At 35.1% G+C, this 22791-nt stretch overlaps 1 protein-coding gene across 1 annotated transcript in view; it reads right to left on the bottom strand.

Moving 5' to 3' along the window:
• TDRD3 (tudor domain containing 3) overlaps nt 1-22791 on the bottom strand; it is a 217941-nt gene that overhangs the window by 30799 nt on the left and 164351 nt on the right. Inside the window, exons 11-12 of the mRNA XM_007945569.1 lie at nt 15847-15972; nt 11514-11516 (exon numbers count right to left, since the gene is read on the bottom strand). Of these exons, the coding sequence (XP_007943760.1) occupies nt 11514-11516; nt 15847-15972 (129 nt within the window). The remainder of the gene's footprint in view (nt 1-11513; nt 11517-15846; nt 15973-22791) is intronic.

Below are 22791 nucleotides of genomic sequence, written 5' to 3'. Positions count from 1 at the left end.
AGTCTGCAGTATGGATTACATCTCAACATAAAGAAAACAAAAATCCTCACAACTGGACCAATGAGCAGCATCACAATCAATGGAGAGAAGATTGAGGTTGTCAAGGAATTCACATTGCTTGGTTCTACAATCGATGCCAACGGAAGCAGCAGTCAGGACATTAGACGACGTGTAGCATTGGGAAAGTCAACTGTGAAGGAACTGTTTCAAGTGCTGAGGAGCAAGGATATCTCCTTGAGGACTAAGGTGCGCCTGACACAAGCCATGATATTTCCAATCACCTTGTATGCATGTGAGAGCTGGACAATGAATAGGGAAGACCAAAGAAGAGTTGATGCTTTTGAGTTGTGGTGCTGGCGAAGAATGCTGAAAGTACCATGGACTGCTAAAAGAACTAACAGATCTGTCCTGGAGGAAGTGCAGCCAGAATGCTCCTTGGAAGCAAGAATGGCCAGACTTCGTCTCACCTATTTTGGTCATGTTGTAAGAAGGGACCATTCCCTGGAGAAGGATGTCATACTTGGTAGGGTGGAGGGTCGACGAAAGAGGGGGAGGCCTTCAACGAGATGGATTGATACGGTGGCTGCGATGATGGGCTCGAGTATAGCAGGGATTGTGGGGCTGGTGCGGGATCGGGCAGTGTTTCGTTCTGCTGTGCATGGGGTCGCTATGAGTCGGAAACGACTCGACGGCACTTAACAACAACAACAAGAAGTATTTTGAAGACAGTACCAATAAGGTAGAATTTTACAAGAAATTATGAAGAAGGGCTGCATGGCCAGAGTGAAAAGCTGGTGGTAAGTCTTTGTAAGTCTTTGGTGGTAAGGTGGTAAGTCTATTGGTTTAAAGGAGAATTTCATGTACTGATTATAGACAGGAACAGACATGAACACTCACAATCATGTTACTGCTAACCATATCAAATGCAAAAGGGCAAATAAGAAATTAAGAAGTGATTTTTTTTTTGTTTATCCTATTTGGTTTTATTCTTATATTCTTGTACTTTTTTCGCAAACCTCTATGATTTATTTTTAGACTAAAATTCCCTAATCAGGATCAACGTTCTTCTTGCTAACTTTATTTTGTCTGCTTTTAATTTTCTAAATTAAAAACACAATACAAATTACAGAAAGTTTATAAAATTAAATGTATATATACATATGTACAGTCACACCCTCCCCATGTAAGACTACCCATAACTCTACGACCCTGAAACAATCATTACTTTGAGTATATTCTCACTCAAACCTACAAATTGCTTTTATTCAATTTATTACTCAGTGTTGCACTCTTCATAATGATCTTACATCAGGCAGCTGTAGAGTATCTCATCCAATACGTGGATGATAATTTGACTGATATATTATTATTTAACATTTAGGTTGCTTCTAGATTTTTATCTCTCACCAAACAGCTTTTTATCTTTGCAATCTCCCTAGGACAGAGAAACAACTCTGGGATTACTACTGGTATTACTGGTTTAAAAGTATGAACTTTCAAGGCTTAAAAAAACTGAATAATCATATGTATCAATTTACACTGCTATTAGGAATGTTTAAGTATCTGTATCACTGCGTCTTTGTCAGTATGTGCTATCATTTTTTTTCACTAATTCATAAGTTTAAAACTATACTTAATTGATTCAGTCTGCATTTATCGATTATTACTAGAGTTCAAAATTTCCCTCTATTTTTCAAGTTATCAAAGATGGCACTACTACTTCAGCAAGAAACCATATTGAGCACAAGTCAATAGTTCAAGGCCGGGGGGGGGGGCTTTAACAGAGTTCATCTATTCACTTAATCATATGAGTAGCTGTTATTGTGCTTCATAGTTATTAGACATTACTGACAAGCAGTTCACATAAGTGGCTAATATTACTATTAGTTACACATAGTCAGACCCAACATTCTTAGATTGTGGGGAAGAAAGAGTTGGACCAAATAGGGTTACAAACTCTTCTAATGCTCTTATAAACATCCCATGATCTGAACCCAGATGTGATCCAGGAGGTGAGTTCCCTTTCTTCTTTAGTTCATGTACCCAGTGAAGATGGGCTTTGTCAATTTAGTTTAGCTGATGGTAAGCAGCACTTACTTTACTCAGAGGCAAAAATAAGGCAAAGTCAGATGTAAGTGAAAAGAACTGACAAAGAAAGGGCTGCCAAATCTACTGCCTCTTCTTCTCTATGGTAACTTCTCAGGTTAAGGATCTAGGTTTTCAGTGAAATCTCTGAAGAAGTTTTTACTATGACCTATTTCTATCTCTTTCTCCATAGAGAAAAAGATAGGATTCGAAGCACTTTTGTATTCCCATTTTCTCATCAGCTTTACTATTTAATGGAAGGATAAGCAAAGGGACTTTCCTCTGCCAAAACCTCTCTCCCAAACACTGTCTGAATTTCCATGCATTTGAGATTTTTTGATGTTTTTAAGCACACAATTCTGGGAGATTAAAGAAGAAAGGTAAGAGTGGCAAGGATAAAAAGAGGTAACATGCTAGTGAAAATTAATTCAAACACCTTGGTTTGATGTTCTTAGAATACTTAATCCTGATGCATGCAGAGGACAGGAATAAAAGAATGGAGACGGCACAGAAGTAATGGAGTTAAGAAGTCATTTTAGATTGCTTTAAACATGCATAGCTGAGGATACTATACTTCAGATGGGTAAAGATGGATAGCTAAGTTTATGGTAATAAAAATTTTATGTTTCCATAGACCTTGGGAATTTTAAAAGAACATCATGGATCATATTGTTTAATCATCACAACACCCCTGTACTGAAACTGAGACCAGAGAGATTAAGTAACTTACCCAAAGTCACATAGGTAGTAATTGGCAGAGCCGGGGCTCGAACCCAGGTCTTCTGATTCCTCCTGTGCACTTTCCAGCTCCCCTGGAGCTGAAGCAGGGGCAAAAAGGGAGGTGGAAGTAATTTGCCCAAGATGAGCCTTGACCTTTCCTCTTTTTTCAAAGGCCAATAAGAGTAGACATTTAGCTCTCTCATTGACCCCTCTTCATCAAATCCTTCCAGAATAAAGTATATAGAACTTTAAAATGTTTCTTAACCTTGGGGCCAAGAATGGCAATAAGCAGTAAACAATGTCAGAAGTATTTTTCACTGTAGTTTGCCAATTTCGTGAAATTTATTGGAACCACAGAGTACAGTAATTCTCATTTCAGAAAGTAAAGTTTTTTTTTTTTTTTAGAATTAAAATGATTCAAAGTAGAATACTTTAAAATTTTATTTAGTGGTTTGAATCAAACCTTATAAATTACATTATTATAAAAATTATTCTCAAATCTGCTTAAGAACCAACCCACTTACTTTAACCTGCTCTGTGGCCACTGTTTTCCCATCCTAATCCTCTTCCTTCAGTGATTATTTTCATCAAAGCCATGATAATAATTAGGTTGGCTAGATATTTCACACATTCAGTCTTCTCACAGCCAACTCTGGGTAAGTGTTCAACAAATGAGACAGTGTATGCATGATCTTCTTGAGATATATAGCTTATATTCATTCTCAATTATAATTAAAATATTTTAAATCTAGGCCTTTCTAATTAATTTTCTGTAATAAAATTTAGACTTTCTAGCTGCTAGTTTCTTTGATAGTTCTTTTTCTTAAAAAAAAATTACATTATTTTAATTTGCCATCTTCACTACTAACATTTCTCACAAGTTTCAATCAAGCATAATCAATGAGATATTTTTATTTCATTTCCTTTGCTAATTTCCTAAGAATACAGGGATACAATTTAAATGGACTGGGCATAATTATTATTATTATTATTTTTTTTTTACCATTTCTAGATCCTTTTGTCATGAGCCGCAATACGTTTCAATAACAGTCTTAAAGATCCTTCCATTTTTAAGAACTACTCTCCATAGGGCCGAGTACAGTGTAAGTATTAATACTAATAATGCCATACAAAAGATCAGTCAGGGATATCAGTATATTTGTGAGCACATCTTTTAGAGGCTTTCTGTACTTTAAAAGATACTCTACTTAGCCAGACTTTATTTGAATATTAATCTTGTCTGGCTTGGACTGTATCAAACTCAATAGTTAAAGCCACCTGAAAACTTTAAGATGAATAAAAAGATACTCATTCTCACATAAAATAAACAGAAGAGGAAAGGACAAAAGAGGAAGATGAGATAAGAAGGATGAAGGAGTGGAAGAGAAGAGGGAAGAAAAGAAGGAAGAGAAAGAAAAGTAAGTTTACCAGGTAGAATGGATAAAAAATGTACACTAAGTTCTAATACTCCCCAGTTCTTGGTAGTCTCCCTTATCCTTTTGCTTTAAGAGTTAAAAGTCCATATTTTGAATATCTGACTTAAATCTAACATTCTTTTGGGTTTTAGCCAAATTTAGGAATTATTGATAAAAATTACTCACTTTATGAGGAAAAAAAATGCATACTCTTCTTCATATTATCACAAGTCTTATTTATTTAAGAAGAATATTATGAGTAATAACACTTATAAAAATCACAAATCCATAAACTTCAGACTAAATTAAAAAGAAACAGAGTTAGACTCACTTTTGATATACTTCTTTGTATAATAAACACTTTGTTAATCAGACTTGACCCAAATTCCCTTATAACATGATCTGGGAAAAGGAAGTACACCTTGGGAAACATGAAAATGCCAATAAAAGATTGCGAAGGTTAATTAGAGTTTTGAGGTATCAATGTTGAGCTTTCCAACTTATTTCTTGGCACTATGATCATTCATTTCACACAGCTGAAATCAAGAACCATGCAACAATGATTCCCAGACTGGAAACAATGCAATCCAATGGAGACTTATCATTATTTATTAGGTGACTTTTGAAGGAAAGAAACATGTATCTACATTTCCTTTTAATCCTTTAGGCATATAGCCTACTCTATTTTCCAAAGTGCCTTAAAAGCTTTTTTCCCAAAAAGAGCACTCAATGAATATTTGTTGAAAAACTATCATCAGGCTTAATGATGGGGAAGTACTCTTCAATAACAAAGCTGACCAACAGGACTATATCAATCATTGAACAAATAATCACTGATCTCCTTCCAAAGTTTCAGACACTAAGCCAATTTCTGTACTAACTCGAAATTCTGATACCATCAATCTCTAAAAGAGATGGTACTTACAGTATTTCTACTGCTTATTTAGAGAATTCTTTGCACTGCCACTAGCTATTATGCAACAGTAAATTGTGCCCTAGTTTACAAATGATAAATGTTTGGAAAGATGATGTTTCTTGAAATAAGATTTTCCCCCTCTGGAGCTCTCAAATGAGCTTTGGAATTATTTCTAAGATTCTCAATTCATGTGATTTAAGAAGCAGTATCAAGAAAAATAAGAAGAAGAGATCAAGAGCAGTTAAGTGTATGAGTGTTTATGTTTATTTTTCAGGAGGCTTTGAATAGCAAGCTTCAAGCTAATTAAAACAATACTTTTCAAAGGCTTCAGGGAGAACACATTACCTGTTAGTAAGAGAGCAATACAAATGTTGCAACAAGAGAGAATTTTTGGACTGTTTAGGAATTAATTTGCTTTGACTCTTAATTTTATTTAGTAGTAGTCAATGCCATTTCATTAATTTTTTTTTTTTTTTCATTTTTTTTCTTAACTAGATTATTGGGGTATAACAAATAGAAAATCCAAAGAAAAAATGAACCTATGTTACTGCTAGAACATACAGACATCTTATTGGTTATAGATGACAATTACAGAAAAGGACAATATCATGAAAGCTACCAAGGGGGTGTTCACAAATGCCAATTTCTGAAAACTTTTATGTATTAAGTTAAAATTAATTGTGTGTATAATTACATCTAAAATAAAATCTTTATTTTCACATAATTAAACACTATTAATAAGGCCATGGTGGAACAGTGGTGAAGCACTCAAACTGCTGACCAAAAGGTTGGAGGTTCAAATCCACCAGCTGCTCTGCAAGAGAAAGGTGTGGCAGTCTGCTACTGTAAAGATTATAGCCTTGGAAACACAATGAGGTGGTTCTACTCTATCTTAGAAGTAGATAGCATTGGAATCAGCTCAACCGTAACAGGTTTATTTTTTTTGGTGAGCTCTGGTAGCGTAGTGCCTAAGGCACTTGACTACTAACCAGAAGGCTGGCGGTTCAAACCCACTACCCACTCCTCGGAAGGAAGGTTGGGCAATCTACTTCCATAGTGATATTGCCTCAGAAACTCAAGGAGGGGTTGCTATGAGTCGGGTCCGACTCCATGGCACATAACAACAACAACAACAACAACAACAACAATGGTATAAGTATCTAGAAGAGAGATGAATATTCAGGAATGTATTTTGCTCTTTATTCACAGAAAGGTAAAGAATGTGTTTGGAACATGTTTGAGGAGCAAGTACGTTTTTATATATTTTATCTCTACTTGGAATAAAAAATACCATATTACACTATCGGTAAGAAGTCTGGGAAACTGAATATAATACATTTTAAAGATAATTCTTTGTTCCATTTTATAGAGTGGAAATCTGAAAAGAAGAAATAAGCTAGTTAATATTACCTATCTCCTACAGAATTTAACATGTTCTATCCAGGAGAGAAAAAAAAATAGTTCCAAGAGCAAATGAGTTTGTGAAGTACTATATATGTATATCTCTCGAGTTAGAGATTTAAAATATTACTGACTCCAAGAAATTCTACAAGAAAAAAGTGTAATCTTTCAAAGCCAGCATTTTCCAAACTTCTTTAACCAAAGAACACCTATAAACATGTTCTCAGAATATACTTTACAAAACCCTGAGTTAGATGGACAAGATACAAAAATATCTTTAAAAAGATTTAATTATGACTTTTTATAGTTTACACTATTTAATTAGAGCTTCTTCATTATGTTACTCTAAGCTCTAGGGATTTTTAAAAGGCAAATAAAAGGTACTCACTGTTGCAGTACTTCCTTTCCCTTCTGGATAAAGCTCTCAGCCAAAGACAGGCCAGTAAGGGAGTTATTTCAAGCCAAGGTATAAAACTCTTGTGAGTAGTCCCCAAGTTGAATGGAACAGGAAGTTCTACAACACTTGAGTGTTTTTCACTAGGAGACAGATCACCTTCACTCTTTTCCTAGAGGTGTGGTGGTGAAAACCTATTGTACATGATTCCAGAATAAATATTATGTAAGTCCAGTGAAGTTTAGGAGAATTAAGAGCAGTAGGAAGGGCAGTCCATTACATTAAAAATACCAGCCAGCAAAGGCAAAAAGAAAAAGAAGTTTCAGGGAAAAAAAAAAAAAGCCAAAAGGAAACAAAATCAGGCTTGGTACAATAGAGCATCAGTCAAAAAAAAAGGAAGACCCTCAACAATAGATTGACACAGAGGCTGCAACAATGGGCTCAAACACAGCAACCATTGTGAACACGGGGCAGGACCTTGCAATGTTTTGTTCTGTTGTACACAGGGTCACTGTGGTGTAATAAATTACTTTGTATGGCTTTTCTACCCATAAGTCATTGTAAACTCAGTGGTGGAATGAGCAACTGAGGAGTTCCTGATTGTAAATGTTATCCACGTGGAGTATTTCTGTTGGGCGTGGCACAATACAATGTTCTGGGAGGTGCCCACTCTCCCTCAGGTGCTTAGAGTTCTGATGCTATGATTGGCTAGTTTGACCACCCTGCCAGGCTCAAAAGGAGGCCTCCTAGAGGCAGAACTCTCTCTGACTGCTGGCTGAGGAAGACGTGCTGTTGAAAGAGACATGCACCCCTGAAAGAGACACGTGTTGCTGGGAAAGAGACGCAGGAGACATACATTGCTGAGTGAGACACCGAGGGACCAGCACTGCTGGGAAAGAGACTTGAGAGACTGTTGGCTGAGGGATGGTGGGCTGGGAGAGAGACTGAGAGTTTTTCCTGAACTTGAATTGTAGCCTGTGGTGTTTCCCTAATAAACCCCATAATCTGTGAGTTCTGAGTGGCCACGGCAGTGAATTATTGAACCCAGGAGAGAGGTGGTGGGTGCTTTGGGAGGAACGGTTGGTGAAAGGGCTGGAGGGAGGCAGCATGTCTGGCCCTGCAGTAATAGGCCTTGGGTTACTGCTGGTAATCCTGTCTTCCTCTTGTAAGGTTAGAGGAGGTCAGAACATGTGGCCTCCTTGCCATTTTTGCAGTCACTATCACTCAGAACCAAGCCAACAGCACTGAACACAGAGATGACCATATAACAGAGAGAACAACTGATGTCTCACTATGGTACACAATCAAATATGTATTATAAGTTCACTTTAGCCCTTCAATGTCAAGGTTCACCATCATTGCCTGAAGAAGAGGAAAGGCATTGTGCAGCTCCATGTGAAAGGGAGTCAAGTCTATAGTACAATGAGCAACATTATTTTTCTAGTCCTTTTGTAGATGCAAATGGATGAGGCTCAGAAAACTCATCAGAAATTAAAAGAGTTGTTACATTGTTGTTATTTAATTCAAAAAGAATGCCTCTTTAGAACTATAAACATCTTTGACTTAATTGATATGAATATCTAGTCAAGGCATATGACCAATGTAAGAGTGACATTTTTGGGAACATAGAAATAAAACAAGCAAAATATATATCCCTCAGTTTTATTTCTTTTACTACTTCATTTCCTGTGTAATAGTATATTAGCAAATTTTTGAATGTCTTTGCAAAGGAAATTTAAATTTATTGTAGTCTGAAATTATAGCATCAAAAGTTTCTATAAGTAAAGTAAACAAAAAGAGAAAATTTAGTTAGAAGACACTAAGCTTTGGATTTACTGCATTAAAAATGTCAAAGAAAAAAGAAAAAATAAATTCACCTCACATCCAGGCCCTCTTCAGCTATGGATCTCCTCATAATACCTCCTTAAGACTACTTTGAAGGAAAAATTAAAATTATATAATATTGAATATAAAGGTAAAGTATTAAGACTCTATTTCTTAAGTAACCAACTCCATATACTCAGAAGTCATACCATACATTAGGTTGCCATTAACGAAAGGGACATTTAGAAGATAAAAGATTAATATAATATTTACTGGTATTATTCATATACGTACATACATATGTTGTTGTTCTTGTTTGCCGTCGAGTCGGCCCCGACTCATAGCGACCCCTCCTTGGGTTTCCCAGGCAGTATCACTACGAAAGTAGGATTGCCCAACCTTCCTTCTGAGAAGTGGCTGGTGGGTTTGAACCACCAGCCTTCTGGTGAGCAGTCAAGTGCCTTAGGCACTATGCTACCAGAGCTCCTTACATACATATATGTACATACATATACATACATACATACATGTACATATACATATATATATACACACACACACAAAGAACACTATAAATTTTAAAACATTTATGCTAACCTGATACTTGATATTAAGCGTATTCAAATAACTGAAGGCTAACTTTGTTTTATAAACTATAATTAAAGTTAAAAACAAATCTGAGTTATATCATTAAAATTACTTTAAAAAGAAGACTGTATGTGTCAGGTAATAGTAAATACTAATATTGAAATTAATATGGTAATGCTCTGCCATGCTGTTTCACTTTGACACTTATTTCACTTTCAGAAAAAGGAACAGGAAGTAGTAATATAATCTTATACTTTCATTATTCAATAAAGGAAAACTCAGATTACTCAGTAGCCATTTAAAGATGTTTTTATATATAGTTCATCTGAACAGATTACAATATATTAAGTGTCAGCAAAATTCAAACAATATTTTATACAGGTTGTTAAAAGAGCATAGCATTGTCTCAATATTAATTTAAATAGTTAAAATGTTGCTATTCAATAGTGTAGCTAGGTCTCGGTCTCAAGTTATTCATACCATTCCCTTGGGTTTAGCTGCTGGGAAATAAATTTGGGTTTTGAGGGGTACATATGAACAATATTTAAGTTGATATATTTATGCATATGGCTGCACTTAGGAATCATCTCTCTCTCTCCTTTTCTATGTCAGCAGCTTTCTTATCTCCAGTAGAGTCCTTTTGTAAATTCACAACCCTCCTGTGGAAACAGTGAGAGACTGGGTATTTGGGGGGTGGGGGTCGGGGGAAGCACAGATACTAAAATCAATATTTATTAAAAGAAAGCTTAAAGATATTGCCTGGAATCCCCAATTTCCATGGCTCATAACTTGGGCTAAACTAGCCATACTCCTTCATTCTATTCTGTGTTTATATTGCAAAAGAAAATTAGCATTGCCCATATAGTAATCTTTGAGAGGAAAGTTTCCCAAAATATGTACAGTGGAAGAAAAAGTATTTCATTATTTCAGTGACCTTGACCAAATTGTGTTTTGTGCAGAAATTTAAGTGCAGTAAAATATAACCAGTAATTTATTTCACAATTAATCAGCAAGAATAAAAAGCCTTCTGAACTATATCAAACAGGTGCTTACACTTTTGATCGAATACTCACTCATTGGCAGAACCTCACTGTTACAGAATCCTAACCTTCTTTTGAAGTAAATGGTTTCTATAATAATTGTCCTCTATTAACATCTATTATGATCTCTTGATATCAAATACAAACTACATACAACCTATTTTATCACTACATCATTAAAATTAATAACATGACCTTGACTAATATATTTAAGATTCATTTCTAACTCAGTAATTTATATATGACAATTCTCAAATCTTCATTAAATAGGGTAATAATTTGTTTTGTATTTCTTAATATTTTTGCTAATTACAGAATAATTTATAGCTCTTCATGAATGTTACTTGAATTGGAAAAGGTAACTTTCTAGTGTTTTTCAGAACACCATTATAAAATACATTTTGTACACTGTTACTACAAAAATAAAACCTGAGATTGATAAATTCTTTTTAATATAATAAAACTATATATATATGTGTATATATAATTATAAAAAAAAAGAAGTCCTCCTAAAAATAAAATTTACTTTTTAAATAGAGGAATAAACATTTTTAAATAAATAAAAACTTATTGTTAAGTAAACTTTTTTCCCCATAAACTAATTTTATCTTCAAACTAAGATGGAATGAACAAAGATCTAAAAATTATTTAAATGAAAACTTCAATAACAACAGGATTTTCTCCAATTCTATTTCATTTAAAGGCCTCGAAAGGTAAGATAAAGTCCTTAGTGAGATATTTAATTTTGTATCATATAAGCAAAACTATAACTTTCTTCTACCTTTGTGCCAAGAGCAGGGATGTTTTTATGTTTTTTTTCACTGAAATATACTCCTCACCTAGGATAGTGGCTGGCATTTAATAGATATGCTATGAATAAATGAATGTTCTACAGAAAAACACTTATGCTGGGATGATTATCTAAAAGATAATCCACCTCTTACATTCCAGAGACATTGCCAAGATGATGGGTATGTAAAGGTCTTCAAACTAACCATTATTATCTACACACCTCTAATTTTTTTTATTGCAACTACTGTTGAACAGTGATCATCTGTTGATAGCAAGAAGCCAATTCTATGAACTTTTCAAAAGAAAGTTTGGAAAACAGCAAGTTAGATTGCCCAAACTTCCTTCTGAGGAGTGGCTGGTGGGTTTGAACTGCAAGCCTTCTGGTTAGCAGTCAAATGCCTTAGGCAATAGGCCACCAGAGCCACCATTTCATAGGACATAAAATTCTGAATGGAATCGAGCCATGAATATAAAGGTATGCATCGCTTAATGTGAATACGTTCTGTGAAATAGAATGTTATGTGATTTGGAGCCTGCTTCCAGCATTCCTCATCTCTGCTGTAGCAGCTGCTGCTGTTGGAACTGCTGTCAGAAGCTGGCAGCACCTGGAAGCAAGTATGTTGCAGCAGAGCAAGAGGAAGTGAGAGCAGACAAAGCAGATCGTGTCCAGCCCACCCACTGTCCTCTGCCTCACCTGCCTGTAACCCACGTGTGGTAGGTCCAGTGAGTGCTGCAAAAGCCTGGGTATGAGGTCTTTCAAACCATTAGGAAATAATAAACAGAAGGAGGGCTTCTTTCTCTTTTAAAAAAAACCAAACCAACCTTCTCTGGTAGCATAGTGCCTAAGGCACTTGACTGCTAACCAGAAGCCTGGCGGTTCAAACCGACCGGCCACTCCTCAGAAAGAAGGTTGTGCAATCTACTTCCGTAGTGATACTGCATTGGAACCCAAGGAGGGGTTGCTATGAGTCAGGTCCAACTCGAAGGCACATAACAACAGCTACCACCACCTTCTGGGACCAAGGATGTATATATGTGGTTAGACTCTTCTAAAATGGACATTAAGTGATGCATACCTGTACTGGGAAAATAAGGAAGTGTCTTTTCAAGTTTAGAACAGCTTTTCAGAAGCAAAAACACCATAAAACACAAAAGGTTCGTCTGAGCGGCAGCAGCAATGCATCTTATAGTACTTCCAAATAGCCTGTGCATCGTTTTGCTGGTTTCCTGGTATTAGTTTTCTAGTTAAAAAAAAAAAAAAAACATAATTTGAAAAATGCTTGCAGGGAACCAAGTAGCAAGTTTTCTTTGCCTTTAATGTTTTCTCATGTAGTGGTCAGAAATATAATATTATGGTTTTCTTTCTATATAATTTGACAAATAATAAATGAGATTTTTCATGTTTCATTTACTTTGGCAAAAGGGTAAAGTCCTATCATGTTAAGAGAATCTATTCTTTCAAAAAAAAAAAAAAATTAGAATCCTGGGTGTTAAAGAATGATCTGTGGATTTCACATGATGTGTGATTATTATGGAATTCACTAAAATAAAGGCAGTTTTATTAAAACAAACAGATTATCTTGTAATATAAAAAAAAAAAAAATCCAATACCTGGAAGGGAAAAAAAATCAAGGGAAAATTACCAAATTATTTTGGTAATAAATCATTTTAGAAGGTATAAAATAATTTACTCATAATCAGAACATACATGGTCAGCTATCAAAAATATCATCACTGAGTGAGCATGTCCTGGAAGTAAAAAGGTGTATCCAGATGAAAACAGAAAATATTTAGCTTACACACAGATTTGGGGCAAAGAATTCTGAGATTTCATGAGAAAAACATTAACCTTAAAAACTAACTTGATTTTTATTTCAATTTTCCATATACCAGACCATTCATTTAGTCATTAAGTCTCTTACTATTTCTCGCTTTTCATTTAGTCATTAAGTCTCTTACTATTCCATTCTTTTTATTTGATAATTATCCTTATTGTTTAAAAAGACAATATAGGCAATTTATTTCTCTAAAGGCTCTTGGTTTATATGCAAGTATTTTGGTTTTGCTGCAAATTAAAAAAAAAAAAAAAACCCTGATGAATGATCACTGCTACATTTAGGAAAATAATAGGTTTTCCAAAATCCTGTGATAATAACGAACATAAACCTTAACAAAAGATACAGTATCATTTCACAATTAAAAATAGTACTGCATGTTAGTACAGTGTTAAAAAATTAGAAAATCCACAATCTATCATGTGAGTTAATAACTGGGCTAAGGCATCTAAAAACTTCCCTGCACCTTGCAGCCCTTTAATTTTTCTGATATGACTGATCCATTAGTGCTATACTTTCTTACTGGTACAATAATTTTCTTTTGATAACTTGATACACTGATACATAATATGATTAACTTAAAACTTGTTACCCCAACATCAATACTTTTAAAAGCTAAAAGAACTACACTAACTCTAATTTAAATTAAGTAATAACCTCATACTGTATTTCTTGAGAAGATACACACACACATAACACACCCCTATTTTTAAAACATGGAGATGGATAAAACCTAGTGGTGGCCTCAACATTTCAAGTAGGAGATGTTTCTATTAACTAAGTTAATTATTCATATAAAGAAAGAAAGGGTGATTTTATCCACAATAATGATTTACATGATTCACAAATATTTGTTTACTAACCTATGCAGAATCATGAAATGTCAACAATCACTTGATTATCTTTTAGTAGGAGAAAAGAAATGCCAGAATCTCCAAGAGAATTAGAGATTCTATCCTGCTTCTTTCTGCAAAATATTTCAAACATCTTATAAAAGATTTTTAAGTACAGAAAAAATAAATAGATAAGATAATGACACAAGAAAGCACAGATGAATACTCACAAACAAATATGAAAAAAATGAAAATATTGCTGTGGTTCAGAGCAGAATCATTAAGTGGACTGTAACATCTAATATATTCATTTATTGTTTGGCAAAGTTTACAAAAACCTAAAATCAAAAGTAAAGCAATGAGGACTGTTAAGTGGGGTGAGGTGGGGAGGAGAAAGTCATTGACTACAGAAAGAAAATTATCACTTCAGTAGCAAAAACATCTGAATGGAAGAGCTACTGTGAGGAATGACAAACGTGTTCCATCAATTACGGCCACTCAGAAGAAATGAAATAAAGAAAAAACCCAAATTTTTCTTTAAGGAGAGAAAAGTAAAATTAATTTCTTATTAAATCTTCTAAAAAATAAAAACTAAATAACATAAGAATTCTACTTTAAAGCTTTGACTGTAATGGCTATAAACAACTGGGAGCACATGATGAATAGCAAACCAGAACTCAATTTCTAGAAATACAGACTCAATAAATAATTACGGAATTAATTTCAGATTAAAATATGAATATTAATGGGAAAAGAGAATGAAAATAACCATTATATGAGAATCAAAAGGGTGAAAACATGGTACATCAAATTTCTCTGAGAAAAGAAAGATATAACTTAGAAACTGATGATATTTCAGTCTCTCAGGGAAAAGCAGTTAAAATTTAGAGAATGCGCACGAGGGAAAGAATCTCGACTACACATGTGAACATCAGTAACATAATATGACAAACTATGAAATGATAGAGTATTTAGAAAATGATAGTTTTTCTAGAAGAAAAAGGCAAAATTAAGATCGATGACCCAAAATATCATTACTGTTACTAGGTTCTTTGTTGCCTTACTTAACTTTTTTGAGGGGGCACAGAAGCACTCAGGAGGTGACAAAAAATCTAGAAGCTAAAACTAAAAGCTCATACAAAAACAATGTCTGTTTCAATGATGAAGGATACTACTATCTACAAGATATAGTTTTCCAGCATATTTTTATATTTGAATGGAAACAGGAAGAAGTTAGGCTTATATGACAAGTTTATTAACACCTACCAACCAGTTTGAGAAAGGAAAGAAATAAGAAAATCTTTCTGAGATTATTTCTAATATGTCTTGCGCTCCAGATTTTGCCTACATGTCAGTGAAAAACTATTTGTACTTTGTCACATAAATCCGTGTAAAATGGACTCCACTATGTCAACAAATTCTAAATTCCATCATCAGAGATATACCATAGCAGTGACACATTTGGTAATAAAATTAACCAAGTATTTATTAAACAGAGATATTTATAGTTGATTTATACATATACATATTTAAATATATGTGTAGTAAATGTAATGTGACTTATTTTATAATTTAAAGTTTTCTTAATTTTACATGTAACTGAAATAAAAAACAATATATATGTGTCCAACAGAGTCCAAATTTGACAACTGCTAGACATAATTTAATCAAATTTAAAGTTTCCAAATTGAAAAATAACAAAATAGGCATAAAAACCCATTTTACGCATACACACAAACTTTCAGCAAACATGTAAATATGGGCACCTATTTTCAAAGCATAATACAACAAACATTATACAAGAAAAATAATTCCAATGTATTCATTTTTAACTGTAGTTGGGTGTAATTATTAAACTCAAGTCTTATTTGAAGAGTAGCAAGTTTTAAGAAAATTAAAAATATATTTCCACTAGCAATTTTTTATGAGTATTACTAATCTTTCAGAGCTATATTCTCTCTTCAAAATAGCTTACGCCTTTGTACAGAATTTGGATCACGTACCCATGCCTCTGTTTGAATGGGCCTGATGTTGCTTAGTAGCACCTCTTCATAGTTTCCATAATCAATGAATTTAACAACTGCTGTCATCCCCGAAGAATGGAGAGCTTCAACTTCTGCTCGGTAAAACTGAGGAGACAGACAGTAATTTTAGACATGACAGCTGGTAAATTTTCAAAGTGTTATAATGTGTAATATTTTTAAAGATGGAAAACATACCTTTGTATACTCTAAAAGAGTTAAATTCTCTCATCCGTATGAATTCCCACATTAAGAGGGTCAGTAGAAAAGAATAATCACATTCTAATGAATATAAGAACTAGTATTCTACTTTATTGTTAGACACCGAACCCCTCTGTTTAACAATGGTTAAGACAATTCTTATTTACTAACCAGAATATTAAGAATACCTAAGAAGGAATTTATTTTAAAAACAGATATATACTATAAACATAAATGGCAAAGATTTATGTTTATTTGTTCAGTACTTATAGGGGGCCAAAGTGAGCTAGGGGTATTGCAGAGGGTATAAGCACATTACTTATGTTCAGGATTTATAGGATTTGAGGCACTACACAGCCAGAAACTTTATTTTATTAGTTTACTCAATGCTGTGGGAAACTGGTACACGTTAACAATACAAGAAACTGACTTATGTAACATAATTATAAGTTAATAGAATTTAAGAATGTATCTGTTAAAGTAATTGGGGGTAGGTCACATAATTGGAGCAATCCTCTATAGGTCAACCCATTCAGACCCAAACTGTAGGCCTCAATGCTTCTCAGGGGAGAGAGGAAGATGGTGTTGTACCTGTAGCCCACATGTTTGTTCCCTCTAGCATCTTAATTCCTAAAAAACTAGTTGTAGCAGTTAGAAGCAAGGATTATGAAGCTGTGAACAGCTGACTAAGCAAGAGGGTGCCAGATTTACTGGAGATGGAGAAAAAAAGGCAGAGTAAACAGCTGGGAAAAATAAATGAACCAGCCCGGCTGGTGGGGAGACAGAGAGCTGGAAAAGTGGAAAACTCACTGGTAATACAAGGGAGAGAAGTGGAGAGAAAACAAAAAAAAAAGGGTGGGGGCACCATGGAACCCACAGAGGCTTCAGGGAATACCCTCACTGGGAGCTTCTGATGATAACCTTGGGAGCTAAGCTGAGTAAGTGGATAACCTTGCTGAGAAACAGAGCTGACATGCCCGTGGCTCGGGCCACCGCTGAGTTCAGAGTGGAGAGGGAGAAGGGAGGAAACTCCATGGGTAGGCAGGCCCCAGAACGAGCTCACAGCAGAAGCCTGGGATTCAACTCTTCCATAACAGCTTTACAGCACAGAGTGGACCAGGGAATGGGGTTTTTGTGGCTTTCCAACCCAAGTGGAAAATAGTGGCTTCTTAACCATTGGAGTCTCTGCCGATTATGAACTACAGGTGTGTGAATGACAACAAAATGTCATTGCTGGCAGCTGTCCCAAGCAGACTCAAAACAAACCCCAGAGACAAGAGCAATTACAGAAATGAGGAAAGCAGGGACTCATTACTAGTGCCTTTTTTCTCCCTTTTTGTTGTTTCCCTTTCTCCCCTGTCTCATCCAATAGAAGAACTGTATTAAGCCACTACAACACTTGTTTGTCCCAACTGTAAATCTGAATCACGATGAACAGAGACCTGCGTCCATATTCCCAACAATGATTCCATCAACACAAAGTAAACTGGAGAGCAACCCAGCATGTCTAAATTAATAACCAAAAAAAAAAAAAAAAAAAAACACCAGCTCCACACTTGCAAATGTGTTTAAACAGAAAATCAGGGTGAAACAAATCAATACATAACTAACAGTTAAATATAACAACTTCAAAATATCTAAGAAACAACAGACAACGTCAAATCGAAGGAAAAAAAGAAAGAACAAAACAATAGAAATAAAACCCCAGACTAAAGACTTATCTAACATGGAAGAAGAACAGGCAATAGAATTATCTGAGAAGGAATTTAGAAGATATGTGTATAGAACTCTACACGAGCTCAAGAAAACCACAAACAGAATCAAGGAGAACATAGTACCCCGGAAGAATTTGGAAAAACCATTCAAGAACAAAGTAACAAGATAAACACACAATCAGAACTCATAAAAAAACAGCAGGTAGAAATCCAGATGAACACTAAAATTACAGAGTGGAAGGACAAAAGAGCAGACTAGAACTGGCTGAAGAATGAATGCATTTCCCAACTAGACGATAAATCCCTTGATGTCAGTCTCTATGAAGAAATATCAGAACAAACATTTAAAGGGAATGAAAAGAACATAAGAGATATATGGGGATGACATACATCTCATGAGAATACCAAAAGAAGAGGGGGAAAAAAGAAGAAGAAGAAACACTGAGAAAATCATGGAAGACTTGCTAACAGAAAAGTCCCCCCATATTATGAAGGAAGCAAAATATCTGTCCAAGAAGCTCTACAAACTCCATACAGGACAGAACCCAAGAGAAAGTCACCAAGACATATCATAATCAAACTCTCCAAAACCAAAGATAAAGAATCTGGCAAGCAGCCTGGGAAAAAATAAATGTCATCTACAAAGGACAAGCAATAAGGCTAAGTGCCTATTACTCAGCAGAAATCATGCCAGAAAGAAAACAAAGGGACTGCATATATAAAACACTGAAGGAAAAGAACTTCCAATCAAGAATTCTATATCCAGCCAAACTGTCCAACAAATATGAGGGTAAAATCAAGACAGTCTCATACAAACAAAAATTAAGGGGTTTTGTGAAAACCAGACCAATCCTACAAGAAATGCTAAAGGGAGTCCTTCCAATAGAGAAACCACAACAGAGAACAACAAATTAAAATCAGGACACTCGACATCAGCACTTAAAAACCAGATCAGAAACAGATGTCTAAAATAAGCTCATAAAACACTGTACACAAAGAAACAAAGGAGTCAATCTGCAAATGACACCAGCAACAAAGCAAATAGAGGGAATGAAAGTTCTAATTACAAAACTTCCAAGTGGAGAGGAAGCCAGGACAATGTCTTTATAGAACTGACTGTTTCAAAATTAATGAGACAAGAATTCACTCCAGGGTAACCACAGAGAAAATGAACAATCCCCCAAAGCAAACCCAGAAAGAAGGAAAACAAAAGGGCACAGTAAGTACAAAACCAACAATAAAGAAGACAAGAGAAGAAACACTTGATAACAAAATGAACTCAGCACAGGAAAGTATTTCAACCAAGGAAATCACCAACAACACAAGAAAAAACATAACAGAAGGACAGCAATAAATTCATATCTATCACTAATTACACTCACTGTGAATGGACTAAATACACCAGTCAAGAGAAAGAGAGTGGCAGACTGGATAAGAAAAGAAGACCCAACTATATGTTGCCTACAGGAGACCCACCTTAGACACAAATACAGAAACAAAAGTTAAGGGCTGGGAAAAAAACAATGGTAACCAAAAAAGAACAGGAGTGGCAATATTAATTTCTGACAAAACAGACTTCAAAGTGAAAAACTGGATAAGGGACAAAAAAGGACATTATATGATGCTAAAAGGATCAATTGACCAAGAAGATATTACCATAATAAATATGTATGCACCCAATGAAACTGCTCAAAAGCATGTGAAGCAAATACTAACTGAATTGAAAGGAAAAAGAGACACCTCTACAATTAGCAGAAGAAAACTTTAACACACCACTTTCAAGGAGGGACAGAACAACTAAAAAAAAAAAAAAAAAAAAACTCAACAATGACACAGAAGAACTCAATAACACAATCAATCAACTCAACCTCACAGACATACACAGAGCACTCCACCCAACAAAAGCACAATTCACATTCTTCTGTAGTGCACATGGATCATCCTCCAGAATAGATCATATGCTGGGACATAAAACAAGACTGAATAAATTAAAAAGCACTGAAATACTACAAAGCATCTTCTTAGATAACAATGCTATAAAGTTAGAAATCAGTAATAGGAAGAGCAAGTCAAAATGATCAAACATGTGCAAATCGAATAATATACTGTTCAAAAACTACTAGGTAACAGAAGAAATGGAATGTGAAATTTAAAAAAAATTCCTAGAAACAAACAAGAATGAAGATACCATTACCAAAACCTATGGGACACAGCAAAAGCAGTACTCAGAGGTCAATTCATAGCAATAAATGCACACATCAAAAAAGAGGAAAGAAACAAAATCAACACTCTAACTCAACAACTCCAACCATCAGACAAAGAATAACAAAAGAAACCTACAGTATCTAGAAGTAAGGATATAATAAAGATCAGAGCAGGAATAAACAAAACAGAAAACAAAAAGTCAATAGAAAAATACAACAAAACAAGAAGCTAGTTATTCCAAAAGATTAACTAAATTGACAACCCACTGCCATATCTAATAAAAGAGAAGACTCAAATAACAAGAATAATAAATGAAAGGGTGACATCACAACAGAACCAACTTAAATAGAAAAAGTATTGACAAAATATTATGAAGAACTGTACTCCAACAGATTCAAGAACCTAGAAAAGATGGACAAGTTTCTAGAAACACAAGACCTACCTAAACTATCCCAGTTGTAGATAGAATATTTGAACAGACCCATAACTAAGGAAGAAATTGAGCAGGTCATAAAAAAACTACCCACAAGAAAAAGCCCTGGCCCAGATGGCTTCCCTGGAGAATTTTACCAAACATTCAGGGAAGAGTTGACACCTATACTACTCAAGCTATTCCAGAGCATAGAAAAAGATGGAATATTTCAAATTCATTTTATGAAGCAAACACAGTAACACTAATGCTAGAACCAGGTAAAGACACTACTAAAAAGGAAAACTACAGAACAATATCCTTCATGGATATAGATGCAAAAATCTTCAAAAAAATCCTAGGCAATAGAATCCAACAACATATCAAAAAATAATAATAATAATAATACATCTTGACCAAGTGAGATTCATACCTGCTATGAAAGGATGGTTCAACATCAGAAAAACAATCAATGAAGCAATCCACTACATAAACAAAAGAACCATATGATCATATCAATCCACACAGAAAAGGCATTTGATAAAATTCAACACCCGTTCCTGTTCCAAACTCTCAGTGACATAGGGATAGAAGGGAAATTCGTTAACATAATAAAAGTCATATACACAAAGCCAACAGCCAACATTATCGTTAACAGAGAAAGACTTAAATTATTCCCCTTGTGAACAGGAAGCAGACAAGGATGCCCTCTATCACCACTTCTTTTTAACAATGTACTGAAAGTCCTAGACAGGGCATAAGGCAAGAAAGAGAAATAAAAGGCATCCAAATTGGCAAAGAGGAAGTAAAGCTATCTCTATGTACAGATGACATGATACTGTACATAGAGAACCCAAGAGACTCAGCAAAAAACCTACCAAATCTAACAGAGAGGTTCAGCAAAGCGGCAGGACACAAGGTCAACATACAAAAATCAGCTAGATTCTTCTACATCAACAAATAGGTCTCTGAAAAGGAAATAAGGAAAACAATGCCATTTACAATAGCTACTAAAAAGATAAAATATCTAGGAATAAATCTCTCCATAGATACAAAAAAACAAAACAAAACAAAACTCACTGCCATTGAGTCGGTCTCAAATTCATAGTGACCCCTCCTTGGGTTTCCAAGGTGGTATCTCTACGAAAGTAGGTTGCCCAATCTTCCTTCCAAGGATCTGCTGGTGGTTTGAACTGCCAGCCTCTGGTTAGCAGTCAAATGCTTTAGGCACTACACCACCAGAGCTCCCAGAGACACAAAAGACCTACACAAAGAAAACTATAAAACACTACTACAAGAAACTATAAGGGATCTCATAAATGGAAGAACCTGCCTTGTTCATGGATAGGAAGACTGAATATTGTGAAAATGTCAATACTACCCACGACAATCTACACATTTAATGCAATTCCAATCCAGATACCATCAACATTTTTAAAGGATATGGAAAAAACAATTATTAACTTCATATGGAAAGGAAAGAGAACTCAGATAAGCAAGGCACTACTGAAGAAGAAAAACAAAGGAGGTCTCACACTCCCAGATCTCAAAACCTATTATACAGCCACAGTAGTTAAAACAGTGTGGTACTGGTACAGTGATAGACCAATGGAACAGAATCAAAAATCCAGAAACAGACCCATCCATCTCTGGACAGCTGATCTCTGAAAAAGGACCAAAACACATTAAATGGGGGAGAGATAGCCTCTTTAACAAATGGTGCTGGCAAAATTAGATATCCACCTGCAGAAAAGGGAAACAAGACTCATACCTCACTCCATACACAAAAACAAACTCAAGTTGGATCAAATACTTAAATGTAAAATCCAAAACTATAAAGTTCATCAAAGATAAAATAGCAGCAAATCTAGGGGCCCTAATTCATGGCATAAATAGACTATCAAGCATAACTCAGAACACAAACGGTGGAAGGGAAGCTAGGTGACTGGGACTGTTTAAAAAATAAATTCTTATGCGCATCAAAAGACTTCTCCAAAAGGGTAAAAAGAACCTACAGATTGGGAGAAAATATTTGCCTATAACATATCTGACAAAGGACTTACCTTCAACATCTATAGAAAACTTCAATATCTCAATGCCAAAAAGACAGACAATCCAATTCAAAAATGAGCAAGAGACATGAACTGACACTTCATTAAAGATGATATGCTGGCGGCCAACAAACACATGAATAATTGCTCATGATCATTACCCATTGTTGTTGTTAAGTGCCATCGAGTCATTTCCGACTCATAGCGACCCCATGCACAGCAGAACGAAACACTGCCTGATCCCGCGCCTGCCCCACAATCCCTGCTATACTTGAGCCCATCATCGCAGCCACCGTATCAATCCATCTCCTTGAAGGCCTCCCCCTCTTTCATCGACCCTCCACCC

This window comes from Orycteropus afer, unplaced genomic scaffold (assembly GCF_000298275.1).
Source record: "Orycteropus afer afer isolate SDZICR_OR568_19922 unplaced genomic scaffold, OryAfe1.0 scaffold00138, whole genome shotgun sequence".
Taxonomy (NCBI): Eukaryota; Metazoa; Chordata; class Mammalia; order Tubulidentata; family Orycteropodidae; genus Orycteropus; species Orycteropus afer.
Note: the sequence above shows the minus strand (reverse complement) of the source record. Positions and strands in the feature narration are given on the sequence as shown.